At 51.4% G+C, this 17,494-nt stretch overlaps 1 protein-coding gene across 4 annotated transcripts in view; it reads left to right on the plus strand.

Moving 5' to 3' along the window:
• The window catches only part of DAAM1 (dishevelled associated activator of morphogenesis 1), a 57,387-nt gene that overhangs the window by 27,946 nt on the left and 11,947 nt on the right, over positions 1-17,494 (plus strand). For 2 of the 4 annotated variants that reach the window (XM_075712132.1, XM_075712133.1), the window contains exons 4-15: positions 1,070-1,164; positions 3,008-3,341; positions 3,814-3,924; positions 4,051-4,154; positions 4,624-4,690; positions 5,027-5,144; positions 5,269-5,407; positions 5,892-5,950; positions 6,288-6,473; positions 6,811-7,103; positions 7,218-7,325; positions 13,399-13,502. In XM_075712132.1, coding sequence (XP_075568247.1) covers positions 1,070-1,164; positions 3,008-3,341; positions 3,814-3,924; positions 4,051-4,154; positions 4,624-4,690; positions 5,027-5,144; positions 5,269-5,407; positions 5,892-5,950; positions 6,288-6,473; positions 6,811-7,103; positions 7,218-7,325; positions 13,399-13,502 — 1,718 coding nt within the window. Of the gene's footprint in view, positions 1-1,069; positions 1,165-3,007; positions 3,342-3,813; positions 3,925-4,050; positions 4,155-4,623; positions 4,691-5,026; positions 5,145-5,268; positions 5,408-5,891; positions 5,951-6,287; positions 6,476-6,794; positions 7,104-7,217; positions 7,326-11,959; positions 11,990-13,398; positions 13,503-17,494 lie in introns of all 4 variants that reach the window. The other 2 variants (XM_075712130.1, XM_075712131.1) reach the window with 2 other exon arrangements.

Raw genomic sequence — 17,494 nt, forward strand, 5'->3', positions numbered from 1 at the left:
CCTCTTTCTCCCCTGCCCCAGTTTAGCACCTTCCCTCTGTGGACCCCCAGTTAGCGTTGGCTTAGCCCCCTGCATCCTCACAGCCCCCTCCAGCCCTGGGGTTGTCCTCTGGAAACACATCAAGATTCATGTCACCTGAATGTCACCTGCAGCATGTCTGAGCAGGGTTCAGCTGGACACTTTCTTGTGGGATACTGTGATGTACTTATTTACCTCTTTCTTTTACAAGGTGTGTTTCCTGGAGGGTTGTGGGCTGTAGGGGACATGCCAGGATTTACATCCAGAGCCCATGAATTGGGATGCTCCTCTCCTGAATTGCAGCCTTTCCCTCTCACTGCTCTGAGTCCGAGGGTTGCAGGGGGACAGTCGTGAGCATTCTCCAACATGGGCTTGTCTGGATGAGTTGCAGGTCAGCAGTTTGGGATGACACCACTCCTACCTGCAGGGCATTAACTCTGGAACTTAATGATCACCCAGGACAATACTAAGTGTGTCCTCTCAAGGTGGCGATCCAGCTGTCCCAGTCATCTCAGGGCAATGAAGCCTGGCGTCTTGCCAGAGCTTGCTGGCGGTGAGGACCGTTTTGGGGAAGGGGGCACTGGGTTCCTGTGGCCTCACTCAGCACCGGCCGATGTTTGTTTCCCGCTGCTTTGAAACAAAACCCAAGTGGCTGGGGAGATGCAAGGCTGTCAGCAACACCGCTCCAAAGCTGATGTGGGTTGGGGTGTTGCTGACTTGTGATGCCCCAAACACTCGCAGCCTAATTTTACATGTGCTAGCAAGTTGTCTAGGTGCTTGCAGGCAGCGTTGTCAGCCTAAAGCGACACGTTCATCCTGCTGGCCCCAGCCCAGGCCGTCTCTTTGCAGACCATGGGGGTTTTTTCAAACTGCCCCTTTTCCAGAGTCCTGCAATTGCCATAAGGATCTGGACTTTGAGACTTCCAGTCGGTTTAGGGTCCCAGCTCTGTCCCCATGGCTTGGCATGGTGAGGCGGCAGGCGCTCCCACTCCTCGGGCACAAGCTTCGCAGGGAAACTTCCCCTCTCACATCTGCCTTTCTCCTTTCACAGAGAAAATCACTGATAGCCTTGGAAAAAGAAGATGAGGAGGAGAGAAATAAAACAATTGAGAGTTTGAAGACTGCACTGCGGACAAAACCAATGAGGCAATTCCCTTCTGTTTCCTGGCTTTATCACTGCAGTCATGGCTTTGGATTTGAGTTCTCTGGTGGAGCAGGGCGTTAAATAGAAATATAAATGGGGGCTGTGCAGGATGAGGGAGGCAAGGACCCTGAAATGCTACTTGCTTTTTTCGATTCACCTCTTGTCATTTTGTTCCTTTTCCCCGGTCCTTTTAGTGGCCGAGAGCCACCGGGACCGTCACATCTGTTCAGGCAAATCAGGTGACTTCTTTTTTTTTTTTTTTCAAATTTGCTTTTGTTCTTACTGGAACAGAATGTAAAAATTCCTTCCAGATTGATTTTTTAAAAAAAAATCCTATTTTTGTTGGTCAACCAGGCCCTTTGTTTCAACTTCAATTTCTCTTGCACTTTTTAAAGGAATAAAATCACATGAATCTTCAGGCTCTAATGAAATGCAAAAAATAAAAATGTTGCTAGGAGGTTTTGATGGGGAGGATAAAGAAAGGGTGGGACTCTTTCTGAATGTCTGTAGTTTTTCCTAAACTCGGTTTCTCTGGAGTCTGCATGCACACATCTGCAAAACCTTTAAGATGACTCAGGTCAACATTTTCTGATAGGAAAATGTTTCATTAAGAAATGCATGACCTGGTCTGGTTATGGAAGAAAAAAAATTTGCTATTACTTGCAAATACATTCCCCTCTTCCATTTCTCTTTTGCAATGGTTCTGGTGATGGTACTTGGTAAGAAATTCCCCGGGTTGAGGGTGAGCACCCAATTTCTGTGAAACCTGGACCTATTGGGTGCTGGCTCCCTGCAGTGCCCTGGGAGCAGGGCTGGTACCCAGCCAGGAAACTTTGCAAAGTCCTTAAAGGTGGTTTACAAGTCTGTCTCACTGCAAGTCAGAAGGTTCCAGCAGGGTCTATAGAAAATTTTACCTGTTGGACCTGCTTTTGCTCCCAGGGAAGTGAACGTCAAATTTCCTATTGACTTCGGCTGAAAGAAGAGCAGGCTTTGAAGCAGAGAAATCAGTTTTCCCCAAGCCTTTTGTTGCTGCGCATCAGCATGGCTTGTTTCAAATTAAAATCATCCCAGTGCTGGGATGTTCTTGGCTCATTTGCTTTCCGAGCCCGTGCCTTTTGCCAAACCAGAATACACCCAGCCTGGATGGCATCGGGCAGGGAGGTCTTAAAATGTGTGAGCAGCGTGCAGTGTTATGTCTGGCTGCTCTAGTGAATCTGCCTGGGGGACTGCTGTGCGTTTGCTGTCTGCTTTCTATTTAGCGGCATTATAAGTCATCATAAAAATCAGAAAACCCTTAAAATGTGTGAGATGTGCCTAAGGGAGGAGAAGGATGTGGGTGGTGAGGCAGGAGAGGTAGCAGGAGGCAGAAAGTCTGACAGGCATCATGGGCTCAGCTAGTGTTGGGGTGCCTGCAGCTGACAAGGAGGTGACTCCAGGGCTTGGGAGCTTCTTCCAGACCTGTGCAAAACTGTCCCAAGTGAGTGGGATTTAAGACTCAGGTTGGGGATTGGGAAGGTTTTGCTGCAGCATGGCTGCAAACTCCTAACCTCCACCTTGGGGCTTGTGCTTATGACTGGGTTAGCTGGTCCTCTTCCAAATTTCCTAGCTCTGGGAAACCTTGTGCAGATGATGCCTGGTTGCCTGTGCTACCAGGCACAGATTAAATTGCTAAGATTTTCACAACCTTGTCCCTGTGCTCTAAGTCTGCAGGCTTTCTGCTATCCAAAGTCCAGGAAAAAATAGATAAGAAGGTTCTGGGTTTACAACAACAGACAAACAACCTGTGTGAGGTTAAAAGGGTCCTTCAGCATTTGGTTTTAAAGCTAAAAAGCCTCTTTCTGGCAGGTTTGTAACCCGGTTCATCGACCTGGATGGCTTGTCGTGTATTCTGAACTTTCTCAAAAGCATGGACTATGAGACAGCAGAGTCTCGAATACATACCTCGCTCATTGGATGTATAAAAGCACTAATGAACAACTCCCTGGGTCGGGCTCATGTCCTGGCCCATTCGGAGAGTATTAATGTAATCGCTCAGAGTCTGAGCACGGAGAATATTAAGACGAAGGTGGCAGTGCTGGAAATCATGGGCGCTGTGTGCCTGGTTCCTGGCGGCCACAAAAAGGTACTGGAGGCAATGCTGCACTACCAGAAATATGCCAGCGAACGGACTCGTTTTCAGGTAGGTGGGTCTTGACTCGCCCCTCGGCTCCCGAAATTCAGTATTCTTGCCCCTTCCTCCTCCTGGATATGTAAATGCCACTTGCAAATGATTTATTATGGCCATGTGCAACTTAGATACTCTGGGAATTACTCCAGAACCATGTCTGATGAGGTGTGCAGCTGAGCAAAGAGTGAGGAACCAGTTATTTAAGGCAGCAGGCTCCCCCCCCCCAAAAAATGCCTGCTTGTGCAGGGTCACTGGGATTGCAGCTCTGTAAGGCTCTAGCACATCTGGATAGGCTGATGTTAGCCAAAACGGGTGCTGGGGTGGGCTTGCATTACAGCAGGCAGCAGCTGATGATCCATCACCAGAGGGCTGCTATGGGGGCTGTAGGAGCACCACAAGGACTTGTTCCTGCATGCATCCCCTGGCCATTTGTGCAGCATTGGGGCTGTCACTGGACATTTAACTGATGTTGCATGTTTGGCAGACGCTGATCAATGACTTGGACAAGAGCACAGGGCGGTATCGGGATGAAGTGAGTCTCAAGACAGCCATCATGTCCTTCATCAACGCAGTCCTGAGCCAAGGGGCAGGCGTGGTGAGCGCTGGGGCTCTTGGAGAGGGAGGTGTTTTGGTGGGTTCGGGTGTTTTGATTTCAGTAGTTTGATTTCAGTTTCCAAGGACATGCACCTTGCTGTGTTGACCCCACAACTGTCCCCTGCAGGAAAGCCTGGATTTCAGACTCCACCTGAGATATGAATTTCTCATGCTTGGGATCCAGCCAGTCATTGATAAACTACGAGAGCATGAAAATTCAACCCTTGACCGGTGAGTAATAACTCACAGCCTGGCAGTTATTTTTGCCCTTGCCTTGTGCCCTTGCTTTCTGGTTTCCAGGCTTGGCCTTTGGGGAAGACATGTGGGTCTAGACTATCAATCTGGCCTCTCTTGAGGAAATTCTTTGCTGTCACCAGAGAGGGAGAGGAAAAAGCCCGGCGCTGTTTTGCTGTACTCCAGTATAGGGTTGAGCCAGGAAGGGTGTGCCATTGTGGGCCTGGGGGATGCTGCCAGCCCTCCTCCTCCTCTTCTTGTCCCAAAAGACTCCTTGGAAAGGCTGTAATGACTGGGAGCTCAAGACTGAATATCCAGTTGATGTTTCAAGTCTTGCTTGTCTCTGGGCTGCTGCCGGCTAGTGGGCTGCTCTGGAAGGTCTGCCAGACTGGCTGCCTGCGATTTATTAATTGTCACCTTCATTTCTACTTTTAACAGTCTTTTTTTCCCCCCTTTCTTTCTTCAGGCACTTAGATTTTTTCGAAATGCTTAGAAATGAAGATGAACTGGAGTTTGCCAAAAGATTTGAGCTGGTGAGTACGAACGTTGCTGATGCAGACACTGGCACTCGATGTCACGGTTCCTTTTAAAAGCACCTACATGGCCTGGGATGAAGTGCGGTCTTTTGGATAAAATTTGGAGGTTGGAAATCTGTCTCCTCTTGCCCTGTTCTGTTGCAGCCTCCATCCAACAGCCTGCTTCATTCCTGGCTGCCAACCAGAACTCTTTGCCCCTTGCAGGGCAGTGGGGCTTGTCTGTCCATCAGGCGTGGGGTGAGCATGGCTCCTGGGGTTTGGAGCTGAGACTCGGGAAACAGGTGGTGCCATTGCCAGTCCAATGGCCTGACCTCGCTTCGCTCCTGTCCACAGGTCCACATCGACACCAAAAGTGCGACTCAGATGTTTGAGCTGACGAGGAAAAGGCTAACACACACTGAGGCGTACCCGCACTTTATGTCTATCCTGCACCACTGTCTCCAAATGCCTTGTGAGTCCTGGGGGAGGCGAGGAAACCCACAGCTGCTGGGGGCTTGGCAGCCCACATCTCCTCCCCAGGGACAGCAGCGACCTCCCTGCTGCTCCCCTCAGTCTCTCCCCTTCTTCCCCTTCAGATAAAAGAAGTGGCAACACTGTCCAGTACTGGCTGCTGCTCGACAGGATCGTGCAGCAAATCGTCATCCAGAGTGACAAAGGGCAGGACCCCGATGCCACTCCCTTGGAAAACTTCAATATTAAAAACGTCGTCCGAATGTAAGTGCTCACCTGCCTTTCCGGGGCTGGGTGCTGAGCAGCACTGGCACGAGCCACCACAGCTTTGCTGCCTCCTGCTCCAGCAGACGAGAGGGCCAGGGCTAGGGGTTATCCCTGCCAGGCTGGCATCACTTTGACCTCTTGAGCACTATGTGCAGGTGTATTAAGCTCAAGCTCTGTGTCCTTGGTGAGCTATTTCCCCTGACTGCTGCTGTCACTGTTCCTTATTCACAACCTGCTGTCACCCAGTGATGTTTCTGCTCCTTGGTTGGACAAGCCAGCATCCCCGGGGCTGTTGAGACAGCACTGCATCCCAGCCTGCAAAACCCTGCCGGGGGGAGGCAGAGTGGAGGTGTTGGAAATACCAGTTTGGGAGCCTTAAATCCCACTGCCCAGGCTTGTTCAGTTGTGTTTCTTGCTGGTGATGGCCACTTGTTTACTGTGGTAGGATTGTCTCATTGTACCACTTGTCTTTTCTTTTTAGGTTAGTCAATGAAAATGAAGTGAAACAGTGGAAAGAGCAAGCAGAAAAAATGCGAAAAGGTGAGTAATGGAGAGAGATACAGCGTTAACTTCAACCTTGGCATGCACAGTAAACTAAACAGATAATGTACACATGTATTTAGCTGGATGACTCTGCAGGCTTTATTGATTGGCTGAGACAATATCATGCCATGGGGCTCACAAGGGAAACAGGCAAAAGAGAGATTCATTTTTTCATGGGGAAGCCCTGGCCAGGGTATTAAGGCACAGCACATGCTCCCTTTTCTTAACTGCGCAGCTTCTCCACAGGGCAGCATGAGGCTTAGTCCCCCACGCGCTGCCATTTGCCAAAAGGGAGTGTTTGTCACCCAAAAGTGGTCTCGTGGGGCTGTTTCAGAGCACAGCGAGCTTCAGCAGAAGCTGGAGAAGAAGGAGCGGGAGTGCGATGCCAAGGCCCAGGAGAAGGAAGAAATGATGCAGACACTGAACAAGATGAAGGAGAAGCTGGAGAAGGAGTCCAGCGAGCACAAGCAGGTCAAGCAGCAGGTGGCGGATCTCACAGCACAGCTCCACGAGATGAGCAGGGTGAGGCCCCAAACCTCCTCCCCATTGTGGCCCAGTCCCAAACCCCCCGCAAACACCGTGGGGTGATTTCTGGAGACTGAGCTGCCCAGGGGGCTGAGAAAGGTGCTTGTTGCGGGGACCACCAACATGTCCGTCCCTGGTGATGGGGTGATTTTGCCTCCCCAGCTGCATCAGACCTCAGTCAGGAGTGCTGAAGCCTTTGAGTGCTTCCTGTGCTGGTTAAATTTTGGCCAAAAAATTAAAAATCGGGATGGGGGTGTTTCTTGAGTGGTATCCCCCGGCTCTGTATGACCGGTCCCCCCTCCTCTTTCTCTCCCAGAGGGCGATCTGTGCTGCCGGCCCCGGAGGACCTCCCTTGCCACCAGGAGCTCCTGGTGGCCCTTTACCTTCTCCAGCTCCCGGATCCCTTCTTCCCCCTCCACCACCACCGCCACCCCCAGGGGGATGTCCCCCACCGCCTCCCCCACCACCACCCCCTCCAGGCGGTCCCCCACCCCCTCCCGGCCCCCCACCCCTGGATGGGGTGATGCCTCCCCCCGGAGCACCACTGGGCTTGGCCTTCAAGAAGAAAAGCATCCCACAGCCGACGAATGCCCTCAAGTCCTTCAACTGGTCCAAGCTGCCAGAGGTAAGCCGGGCAATAATTCAGGCAGTGAAACTGGAGGTGCCAGACAGCTGCCCAGTGATGTAAGGGCAGGTGGGCAGGGGACTTCCAACCTGCAATGCTCCCGCTGTCTTGCAGAACAAACTGGCAGGCACTGTGTGGACCGACATAGATGACGCAAAAGTGTTCAAAATCCTGGACCTCGAAGACCTGGAAAGGACGTTCTCCGCCTACCAAAGACAGCAGGTAACGGCTGGCCTGGGGCGCATGTGGACATCTGGGCAAGGCGCCGCTGTTACAAGATCACGCGGTTTCACTTGTGGTCTCAAAACATGTCTCCCGTCATTATTTCATACCAATGCTGTGTTTGCCAGATGGATTCGATCTGCTTTATCCTCTCATCTGCATGCCGGTGCCTTTGCATTGAAGTGGCCGTTCATGGCTCGGTATGCCTGATTTCGCCCCTGCCCATGCACCTGACCACGTGTGTCATGAAGAGGGATCACCAAAAAACAAAAAAATAAGAGACAGGGAATGTATGAAAATAGCCCCCAGATGTGGCCACGGTTGGGTAATATTTTTGGATCACTCTTAACAGCAACTGCTTTGTGTGTCTGTATTGGGTGGAAAATTTCTATCCCTCTCTGGCCAAGAAGGACTAAGTTTTGCCCACATCTACCATGGGTGGATCTCTTCTTTTATTTTTGTAGTGAGCCCAGAGCAAAATGTGAGCTTTGAACAAAAAAGCAAATCCCAAACCAAAGTAATGACACTGCAGGCAAAAGTCTCTGCTTTTTAATCTCCTGCTCAAGCAATATGGCCCCAGTTTGGAAGGCATCAAAGCACACGAAGAAAATTAGACACTTATTTTACCTCAGGCAGGACCACGATGGGCAAAAGCAATGAGTTTTTCAAGAAGGCAGGAGAAAAAGCAAGGAGAGAGGCCGAAAAAGTCGTGTTCACTTGCTGAACGTCTGGATGCATTGCTGGGAGGAGAGAACAGCTTGTCCCACTCTTGCCAGTCTCAGGCAGAGGGACGGTGCTGGGAAGGAGTGGACCTGACGCATAAGCTCCTTAGGCAACGTGAGAGTTTAATCTCTTCCAGAAGCTAATTGAGGGAAAGATCAGGGCAGATTAGAGCAGGGCAAATATCAAGAGTAATGCACCAGAGAGGTATGTGCTGCCCCAATGTGTTTCAGGAATAGGTGACCATGGTGCTGGCTCTTTTGCCCAGTGTCTTTGGAGCTTGACTTGTGCCTACTGAAGGGCACATCTGAAGATGAGATGGAAATGGAAGGGAAGCAAGAATAGAAACCTGGTGTGTCAGTGGGATGGTTTGCCCTCTGGCTTGCCTGCCTGAGTCCGTGAGTCACCCGGTGTGCTGCAGATTATTGCCAGGCAGGAGTTAAAAATAATTTGGCTTGGCCGAGGTCCTGCTGGGTGAAGCATCTGGTTAGGTTCAGGGCCAGCAAGAAGGGGGAGATGCTGCAAGGAGAGCTGTGACATGGGCTTTCACCCCAGATGGAATGAGGACCAAAAGGGAGCTGAACGTGTGAGCCAGGGACTGGGATGGGACTGGCAGAAGATGCTGTGAGAGTGTCTGGAAGGGAGATTGGGAAAGAGGAGGTGAAATCCCATCCGTGAGATGCTGCTGGGGCTGGAGCCACCCTGGGAGCATGATGCACAAGTTCCTTGTGGCTCACCCAGGCTTCATGGTAGCACCGTTTTGTGCGAGTCGAGTGATGGGATACATCCCCCTGGACCTGAGGGCACATGATTGCTCACCTCCGAGTCCCTAGGGTGTCCCCACTTGCAGTCCCAGCATGGAGAGGGGGTGCCTGGCTGCATGCCCCAGCGTTGCTGGCAGCACGGCTCTGCAGACAGCTGCTGTGCACACACCAGCACGCAGAGTTAGACACACTTCTTGAGATAACACACACACCACGGGGCACTTCACATACGGTGTGGGGCTGGGGGAGCTCCATGCGAATGGCCTGTCCCTGCAGGGAAGGAGGATGAACTAATGCCTTAATAATTTGCAGCAGTTTTGAGCTGTAGCAAAAGTTGGTTTCCGTTCTGAACAAGCAGCGGAGGAGCAGGGATTTTTCTTCCCTGCTCCCCGTCTTGAGCCCCTGGCCAATAATCACTTCCTTGGTGATTGCACCTCTCACTTGTTCTCAGACACAACGTGGGACATGGGGGGCTGCCTGCCTATGCCCTGAGCAAACCGGGGTTCCGAAATCACGTGGCCAGGCAGTACATCGCTGTGGCCGAAATGTCCCAGGAGGGTTTGGGGGCAGCATGCAGAGGTGCGCATGGTGCAGGGAGCTCTCATACCCCCCACGAATAGCTGTGGCGGGGCTGCTGTTGATAGGACTTGGCTATTTTTACTGCCATAGTGCCTCAGAATCCCTAAGTAGTGCACAGACCCGAGACTTAATGATGTACTTAATTTTAAGCATCTCTTTAAATGGTTTTCCCACGTCACAGGCTGGGATGTAAATGCAGGCTATAAAGTGAGCTCTGCAGCCCTCGGGAAAGGCCCTTTCCGTGCAGGGAGGACAGGAGCCCTCTGGGCTTCCTGGGGCTCAGCCTGGGAGCATCCCTGTCCCTTGCTGTCAGGAGAGTCCATATCATCCCCATCCTCCCTGCCGAAGCTCTGCAGATGTCCCTGTCCCTGGCAGAGGGCTCAGCCCCGCAGCTGTGTGTGATACCAGTGTTTACCAATCTTGATAGATAAAACAGAAAAACCTGCAGGAGCTCTGCATTTCGGGCTGTGGTATGAGGACCCAGCAGGACTGGGGGTAGCTGCTTAAGGACGTGCATGCAATGATGGAGAAAAGCAAGTCTAGGGCCATCAGGGCTTAGATGTGCTTGCTATACAGGGATCTGCACCTTCATCAGAGATGTTTTGAGAGCCTTCAAGGGGACGAGGCTGGGAGAGATGCTGACAAGCGGCAGTGACACAGCCAGGGCAGTCCTGGCAAGTCCTGCAGTGGTGAGTGATGTAAAAGAGCCAGGCCCAAGTGGAAAAAATATGTATTGTTGAACCACAGGCTTAGCAGTGAGCTGGGAAAGAATTCATCTCCCAAAAAAGGATGAAAGAAGAAAAGCATCCAACTCCTCCATGCAAGCGAGAGTGACCTGCACAGGGGCCAGGGGCAACAGGGGTCGGGCACGGAGGAGCCTGCTGGGAAGGTTACTTTATGAAACACCGATCCTTTACAACTTTGACTGATCCACGGTGTTAATTCTGCCTTTGCAACAGCCTCACGTCCAGCTGAATTGTATGGTTTTTCATCTAATGTCCCTGAAGTAGAGCAGTGGCAGCTTGGGTGTCCTTATTCAGGGTCTGTAGGTCCCCCCTTGCCTTGCAAAGCCCCCATTGTGGTGGCATTGCCAGAGCTCTGCTTCTAGGGAGGGTCATGGCAGCTCTTGGACGCATGTTTCTACACAGATGAGTGCGACGCTGCTTCAGGGAACCGCTTAGTGCAGCACCGCTCCAGGGTGCCCACACTGCACCCCATGGGTGCCCATCCTTCTGCCAAAGAAAGGGTCAGTTGCTCCTTTGCTTGGCTGAAGTTCCATTGCCTCCTGGCATGTCTTGTTCTGCTTCATGGACACAACATTTTCTGTGAGCTTGAGGAAAGCCCGACGCATTGGTTTTTAGCCATGGGACTTGTGATCAACACAGCTCAGCCCCAGGCAGGTGCTGGTTCCCCAGGCCAGGTGTTTGGTGGCATCTAACGGAGCCCTTTCCCATCCTCCTGCCCAGAGCCATGTGTGGGTCCTGGGCTGACCCAGCCTCAGCAGCCGGTCAGGGGAAAACCTGCGTAAAAGGTTGCCTTTAAAAAGGCAGCAGTGATGGGCTGTGTTTGGAGATGACCAGCTCAAATGAGGCACATGGGCCATTGGCCACCTTGGCACAGAGGGGCTGGAGGGAAGCGTCCTTGTAAACCAGCTGCATTTGGACCCACCTACCTCCTCCACTCACTGCCTGCCTTCTCTTTTTACTAAAAAAAAAATGAAAACAAACCATTTATGCACTTTTGAAACCTCCCACCCCATCACAGAGCTGCTGGATGGTCTCTTGAGCCAAGCACAAAAAAAAAAAAAAAAGTAGCCCAGGGAATGAGGAGGGAAAGCCCTCGTGTGTGTATGTGTGTGCACGCACGTGTGTGGTGCTGGCTTTGCCACATGTGCTTCCAGTCTGGTGGGGGGAGCCCAGCGGGACAACCAGGTCTTCAGAGGAGCGTGGCACCAGTGAGGTGTTGGGGTGGCATTTGACCAGGCTGCCAAGCCCTGGAGCAGGGGGGTTGTCCCTGTCGGAGGAGAAATCAAGGGGAAACGTGTTGCCAGGGCAAATGGTAAAGTTTTGCTGTGGCCAGATTTGCTCTGGGATGAGCCTCTCGTTATTTCCACTTGAAAGCCCTGTTTTTCCTGGCAGTCACATTGGCATTTCAGTCTCTCGGATTCACAAAAACTAGCAATTTTCTTCCCCGGCACGGTGGGCTGAGATGTGCTGTGCCTTTGGGCCAGCACTTGCTGACTCTCACGCAGAGCGGTGGCAGGGCTTGGCCAGCATCCTCCCACCTCATCCCATGTCCCTTCCTCACCTCCTTGCACACCAGCACCGTGGCCTGATCCATTCATGAAGCTGCCCCTCCCTCTCCCATCATCCCTCCCCTTCTGCGCATCCTTTAATCCTCACCACATTTTCATGTGCATCCCCCCAATTTCGGCGCTGGCAGACCCCAAGTTCCTCCCTGTGCTGCCAAGCACCTCCCCTTGACTGTGCTTCGATTCCTTTTGGTTTCGCTGAGATCACTGAACTGCATGTGTTTTTACTGCCTTTTTCCATGCTTCTGCTATGGCCGTAGGACTTCTTTGTGAACGGTAACTCCAGACAGGTAAGCGAGCATTGGCAGGAGCCCATTGCCTGCGAGCGGTGAGGGCAGGGCGAGCATGTGGCTGGGGACGCGAGGGACATGTGCAGTGCTGCAGGGGTTAACGTGCAGCAAAGTGGGGGTTCAATCAGAGAGGTACAAAAATCACCAGGAGGAGCAACTTGAAAGTTGATGCCAGGAAGGCTGGTAAGTACAAAGCTGCCCTCTCTGCTGTCTGGCCAGACCTCAAAGCCAGCCTCTGAGTCCAGGGGTTGAATTTTCAGATGCACCTTAGCACAGAGAAGCTCCTACCCCTGAACATTTTCACTTTTCAAAAGATGGAAATAAATAAACTCATACCTATGGGTTGAAGCTCTCTTGTTTCATCGAGGTCAGAGCAGGCAAGGTAGACGAGAGGGGCAGCTGGTGGTAGGTGACTTGGGGCTCATGTTCTTTCACCTGCCACTGCCTTCGCTCTATGCCACCTGTCCCGGCAGCTTCCCGCTTCTCATAGCTGGTTTTCCTTCAAAGAAGAAAAAGAGTAAAAAATGGGAACTTCTGTGTTCACTCTCAACCCATGCAGTGGCTGTGTGCCAGGTCTCCCACGCTTATAAATGTTTAGGGCAGATCTGTAGCACATGGGACCTTGCAGCTCCAGGTTGTGTCCCTTCCAGAAGGATTGAATAGCCAGCTTTTAATTGATTAACCTTACTAAAACATGCGATACGGTGAATTAAAACCGGGGGGCAACATGAACCCCTTGGGCAACCCTGCAAGACTGCCGTTATGTAGCTCTGCCCATTCGCCCGCAACTGCAATTTGGTATGTTGTTCCTCATTTGAAGGTAATGTATTTAAGCTGCTTAGGAGATGTTGGTGCTTATACCACACTGATTCCTGCTTTCCAAATCCCTTGTTTGGGGAGAATTTTCCTGAAAGAGCAGCAAATGCTGCAGGTTACATTTGCAAGTGTGGTAGCTTGTATTGGTTAGCTTGCTCAGGAGGACTGATGCGTGAAGGGTGACTGCAGATGTTCAGAGCAGGGGTGAAGAACAAGAGTGATGCTGAGTGTGTGCAGCAGCCCGTAATGAAATATTTCATGCGAGGATTTAATGAAGTATCACAAATATGTATGCTAAGAAAGCCCGGCTTTATTTATTCAGCAGCGCCTGTGTGTTTGCAGATTCTTAAATCTTCCCTGTCTGAGAAAATATTTACATTTCTAACCAGTGGCTTCAAAGCCAGCTGTGGTTTATGAAACGACTTACTGTGTTTCAGTTACAGGCGATGGGTTTTACCCGTAACCCGTGGTGACACTCCTGATTAATGGGGGTCCGCTGTGTATCGTGCTGCTATGTGCTGAGAGTACTAAATGTCTTTGCTTCTCCATGGCTTTTCTCCAGGCTTTTTTTTTGTCTCCCTGTTTTTTTGTAGAAAGAAGATGCTATCGATGATACCTTGAGTTCCCGGCATAAAGTCAAGGAGCTTTCGGTCATAGATGGCCGGAGAGCTCAGAATTGCAATATCCTCCTCTCCAGGTACAGTTAACGCCTTCTCGCCCTCCGGGGAGTGGGGGGTTGCTTGATAACCTGCCCTGGGCTGGGGGGGTGCTCTGTATCCCCAGGGGGGTTTAATGACAGGAGCCAGCATGGGAGGAGAGCCAGCGGCAACACCTGACCCAGCTGTAGCCTTACACTGTCCTTGGCAGCATGGCGCGGGGGGGAGATGCGATTAACCGGGTACATGGCAATTGGGTGTCCCTGGAAAGTCCCAGAGGGGCTGGGGTACGCGGTGAGCCCTTATAGGGGGTGGGAGGAGGGTTGATTTCACCTCTTATCTTCCTCAGCCTGGGTTTTGTTTGCTCATTGGTGGCAGCTGAAGGGGGTCTCTGTGAGGCTGGGGAAAGTGCTGGGTATTGGCAGGGTGCAGGGAGCAGCAGCGTAATTCAGCCGGGGCCTGGCTGCCTACACAGGTGCCCTGGATTTCGGGAAAGGGATGTCCCCCTCTTCCAGCCCCACTGGGATGACAGCCTCCCGCACGCCCCTCGTCAGGCAGGCTCAGCACTGCTACCAGCAATTTAATCCAATCCTCAGATTGCTGCCAAGAGGACAAAAAGGCCTTTTTGGCAAGATAAACTACACCAACAAGACTGACTTCTGAGAAAGGAGAAGCCAGGCTGTGGTGGTCTGAAAGGATCAACCATCAGTGTAGCTACTTGAAAAAAAAATCCCAAACAGCAGCAGAAAATGCCACTTGTTTCTGACTCACCCAGAAAAAAAAAAAAAACAAACCCACACAACAGCAGTAAAATATAGCTCCATTCAGAAATATTCGCTCTGCTGCCTGGAAGCAGAGAAGCTTTTGTGCCACTCAGGTCCAGCTGGGATGGAGCAGCATCGCTGGCAGGTTGGGCTTGCAGCCGCAGTGCCCAAATTCTGTGCTTTCCTGGACCGTGGGTCAGCAGAGCCGGTGCCCTGCCTAGCCAGCCTGGCTGGTTTCCTTCCCTAAAAGCATGCAGAGGCTGATGTCTGCAAAAAAAAAAAACCCTCTGGGTGGGTAACTCAGTCCCTGGTGCATCTTCAAGCTCTCCCAGAGGTGGTCCACGGGCAGCGGGAGCAATGAGTGCAGCAAGCCATGTGCTGCAGCATTCTGTGGTAAAATTGCTGTGTTTATGGCTGTCTCTGCTCTGGGTTGCTTCTGGGGATTTTCATACTTCTAGCAGTCCAAATAAAAAGGATGATGATGAAAGCGGAGTTTAAAGCAGCAGGCAAATGAGTACATCTATGGTAGCCAGCTATTAGCAAGTAAAGCGATTGGATTTGGGGCACTGGCTGGGCTGCTCCCCGGCATACTTAGGCTGAGCGTAGTCAGCGTGGGTTTAGGTGTAATTCAGCTAGAGGTTTAAGTGTATAATTGAAAGTTAAGCACGCAAATAGCCCCTTTGGTGGGAAGGGGAGCTACCCAGCACTTAACTTCAAAGGCGTCTTGCATGTCTTATTGAGTAAAGGTCTTAATTTCATCTCACAGCAAATCTTTCTCTTCCAAGAAAGCGATGGCTGGAAACAAGTCGCCAGTAATTAATCCCACAAATGGGGCACGACAGAGGCCACTGTCTGTCTGCCCTCCCCTTTGGGTCATTTCCTAGGGGAGAAGCAGGATCAGACCTGCCCTGCAGGGTGGTCCCCAGGACTCACACGTCTTTTCCCAGGCATGTCCCACAGCACTGGGGCCCTGCGGGGACGAGTGGCTCTGCAGAAACAGTGGCTTGTACCAGCCGCTGCCTTGGAGGTGCTTTGGGGTTTGTCCCATGGTACTCCCAGGGACACGCGGGCAGAGGGGCCAGCCAAGCAAGGCATTTCTCTTAGCACTGCAGCAGCAGCCAAATCTGCTCCTTCCCCCATTTCTGCAAGGGACCACAGTCAAGTTTCTCTCCCAAAGTCCTTTTGGGCGATTTACTCTTGATGCCAAGCGGCTTAAAAGGAAGGGCAGTGTCAGGATGAAGCCCAAGCATCCTGCTGGTGGGTTCAGATCCAGCCCCTGCATCTCCAGCAGACTTGGTGTGACCTTGGGCAAACCCTTTCGCCTCTGCCCGCCCCAGCTGCCCCTCCCTGAGCTGGGCAGAGCAGCAGGTCCCTGGTCCCGGTGTTGCAAAGGGACTGGTCTCACATGGTAGCTCACTGCAGCCAGGCTGCTGCTCTCCTGCCTCACTCGCGCGGCCACCACAGGGATGAGCACTTTCACATGTGAAAGGACCTGCAAGCATGGCCCCTGATTTAGCCCAGACATTTGTAAGCTCACCAGGCATTGTCTGGCTTGCAGCGTGGAAAGATTACAGCCAGCGAGATACTTTATCTCTCTCTGTAGATTTATTTTTTTGCCTGTTTCCCTTGCTTTGGGAGAAATTACTGCACAGTGAGATCACTGGATTTTCCTCCAGCTTGTAATGCAGCACAGAATATTTTTAACGCTTGCTTTTTTCTTCTTTTTTTTTTGAGAATGCTTTGGCGATGTCAGTGCATTATCAGGTCTTCCTCCATGAACCCACCAAGTCCTTGCTTTTGCTCCCTGTGTACGTGTGTGTATTTTTAGTGCTGCGTTCTGCAAGATGCAAATCAAGCCCTTGCTCCATCGCTTTCTGCCTGTGCTGGCGGTGAATGGCTTGTTTGATTCCTCTCTCCGGCAAGGCGGCGTGGAGCATTTTTCTCAAATCAATGTGGCTTTTCAAGAGGGCGCGTCCCTTTCCCGGTGGAATTCGTTTTTCCCCTTCACACTTATTACGTCCTCTGCGGGATTCTACAAAAGCCACACAAAATAGCCCCGCGCTTGTCAGGCTGGCGAGCTGTCACTTTGCATCGGCAGGCTGCTGGCTTTAAATCCCTGTGACAGCAAGTCCTGTGACCCCATTCCTCTCAGACAGCTCGCGTTCGACAGCTGCTGCCAACAATGATAATTATTGTGGTTATAGATAAGCTTCTAGCTTTCACTGGCCCCTTTCCCATCAAATTGTCTGAGAAGCTGTTTTCTTCTGGCGCCTCGTGCTTGCTCTCTGCCGATGCCGCGGCAGGCTCTTGTTCTTGGCACTGGGTTTTGATGATTCCTGAGAAAAGTTTTTTCAGCCTCTTTTTTTTGTTTTTTAAATATATTCTGCTATTGACTTTGCTTTTAATGAGCAGGGCTTACAAAAGTCACCCTCATCTTTCACCACCCTCCTGGAGACGGTCACAGTGGAAAGTGTGTGCTTTAGGTGTTTGCTTTGGCTTCGGATGAAGGGTAGCTGCCTAGCCGCCCCCTTCTTCCAGTAGTTTTGCCTTCCAGGGATCCCCCAAATGTCCAAACCCAGCCAGTGTCTGCTTTTCACCGGGGTGAGGACCTATGTGACATTTGTTGGCGGTCTGAGCTCTCATGTGATTACTTGGGTGTAAAAGGAGTTCTTTCTGCAGCTTCATATCCCACCTCAGGTCATGTCCATCCCAGCCACTGCCCTCGTATGGCATAGGTAGGGTGTCCCCAGGACATGGCTGCTCGTCACTGCAAGTAGCAGAGAGGACATTTTCTATGGATCTTGGGTTTGCTCCTTGTATGGCAGCCCTAGCAATTGTCCTGGCCGCTGCTCAGTGCAACCTTTGTGCTTCTTCCCCTGACTGAGGTGAGATTTTAACTCACTCCTCATTTAACAGACCCTCTCTTGGAGGGGTCCCTCAAGAAGAAGGTGGGAGAGGACCAGGTACAGGATGAGAAACATGGGCTCATAAGGAACAAATATTTACTTGCCAGGTCTGTAAGATCCAGCAGCCTTGATGAAGCTAATCCTTCACTTCAAGTTTGAGCAAAAGATTTCAAGCTAAACCAAGCCCTTGCTACCCTGGTCTTAGAGATCAGCACCCTTCCAGCTTCAGCTTCATCTTCCAAAAGCCAGCTCCATGGTCTCAGTCTGCTCTCTGAAGAGATGCCAGGATGAAAAATACCCTCCTCGTTTGATTACTTGGAGTGATCATGTCAGCTCTTGATCTTCTTTTTGATCTGCTGATCG

This window comes from Pelecanus crispus, chromosome 6 (assembly GCF_030463565.1).
Source record: "Pelecanus crispus isolate bPelCri1 chromosome 6, bPelCri1.pri, whole genome shotgun sequence".
Classification (NCBI taxonomy): domain Eukaryota; kingdom Metazoa; phylum Chordata; class Aves; order Pelecaniformes; family Pelecanidae; genus Pelecanus; species Pelecanus crispus.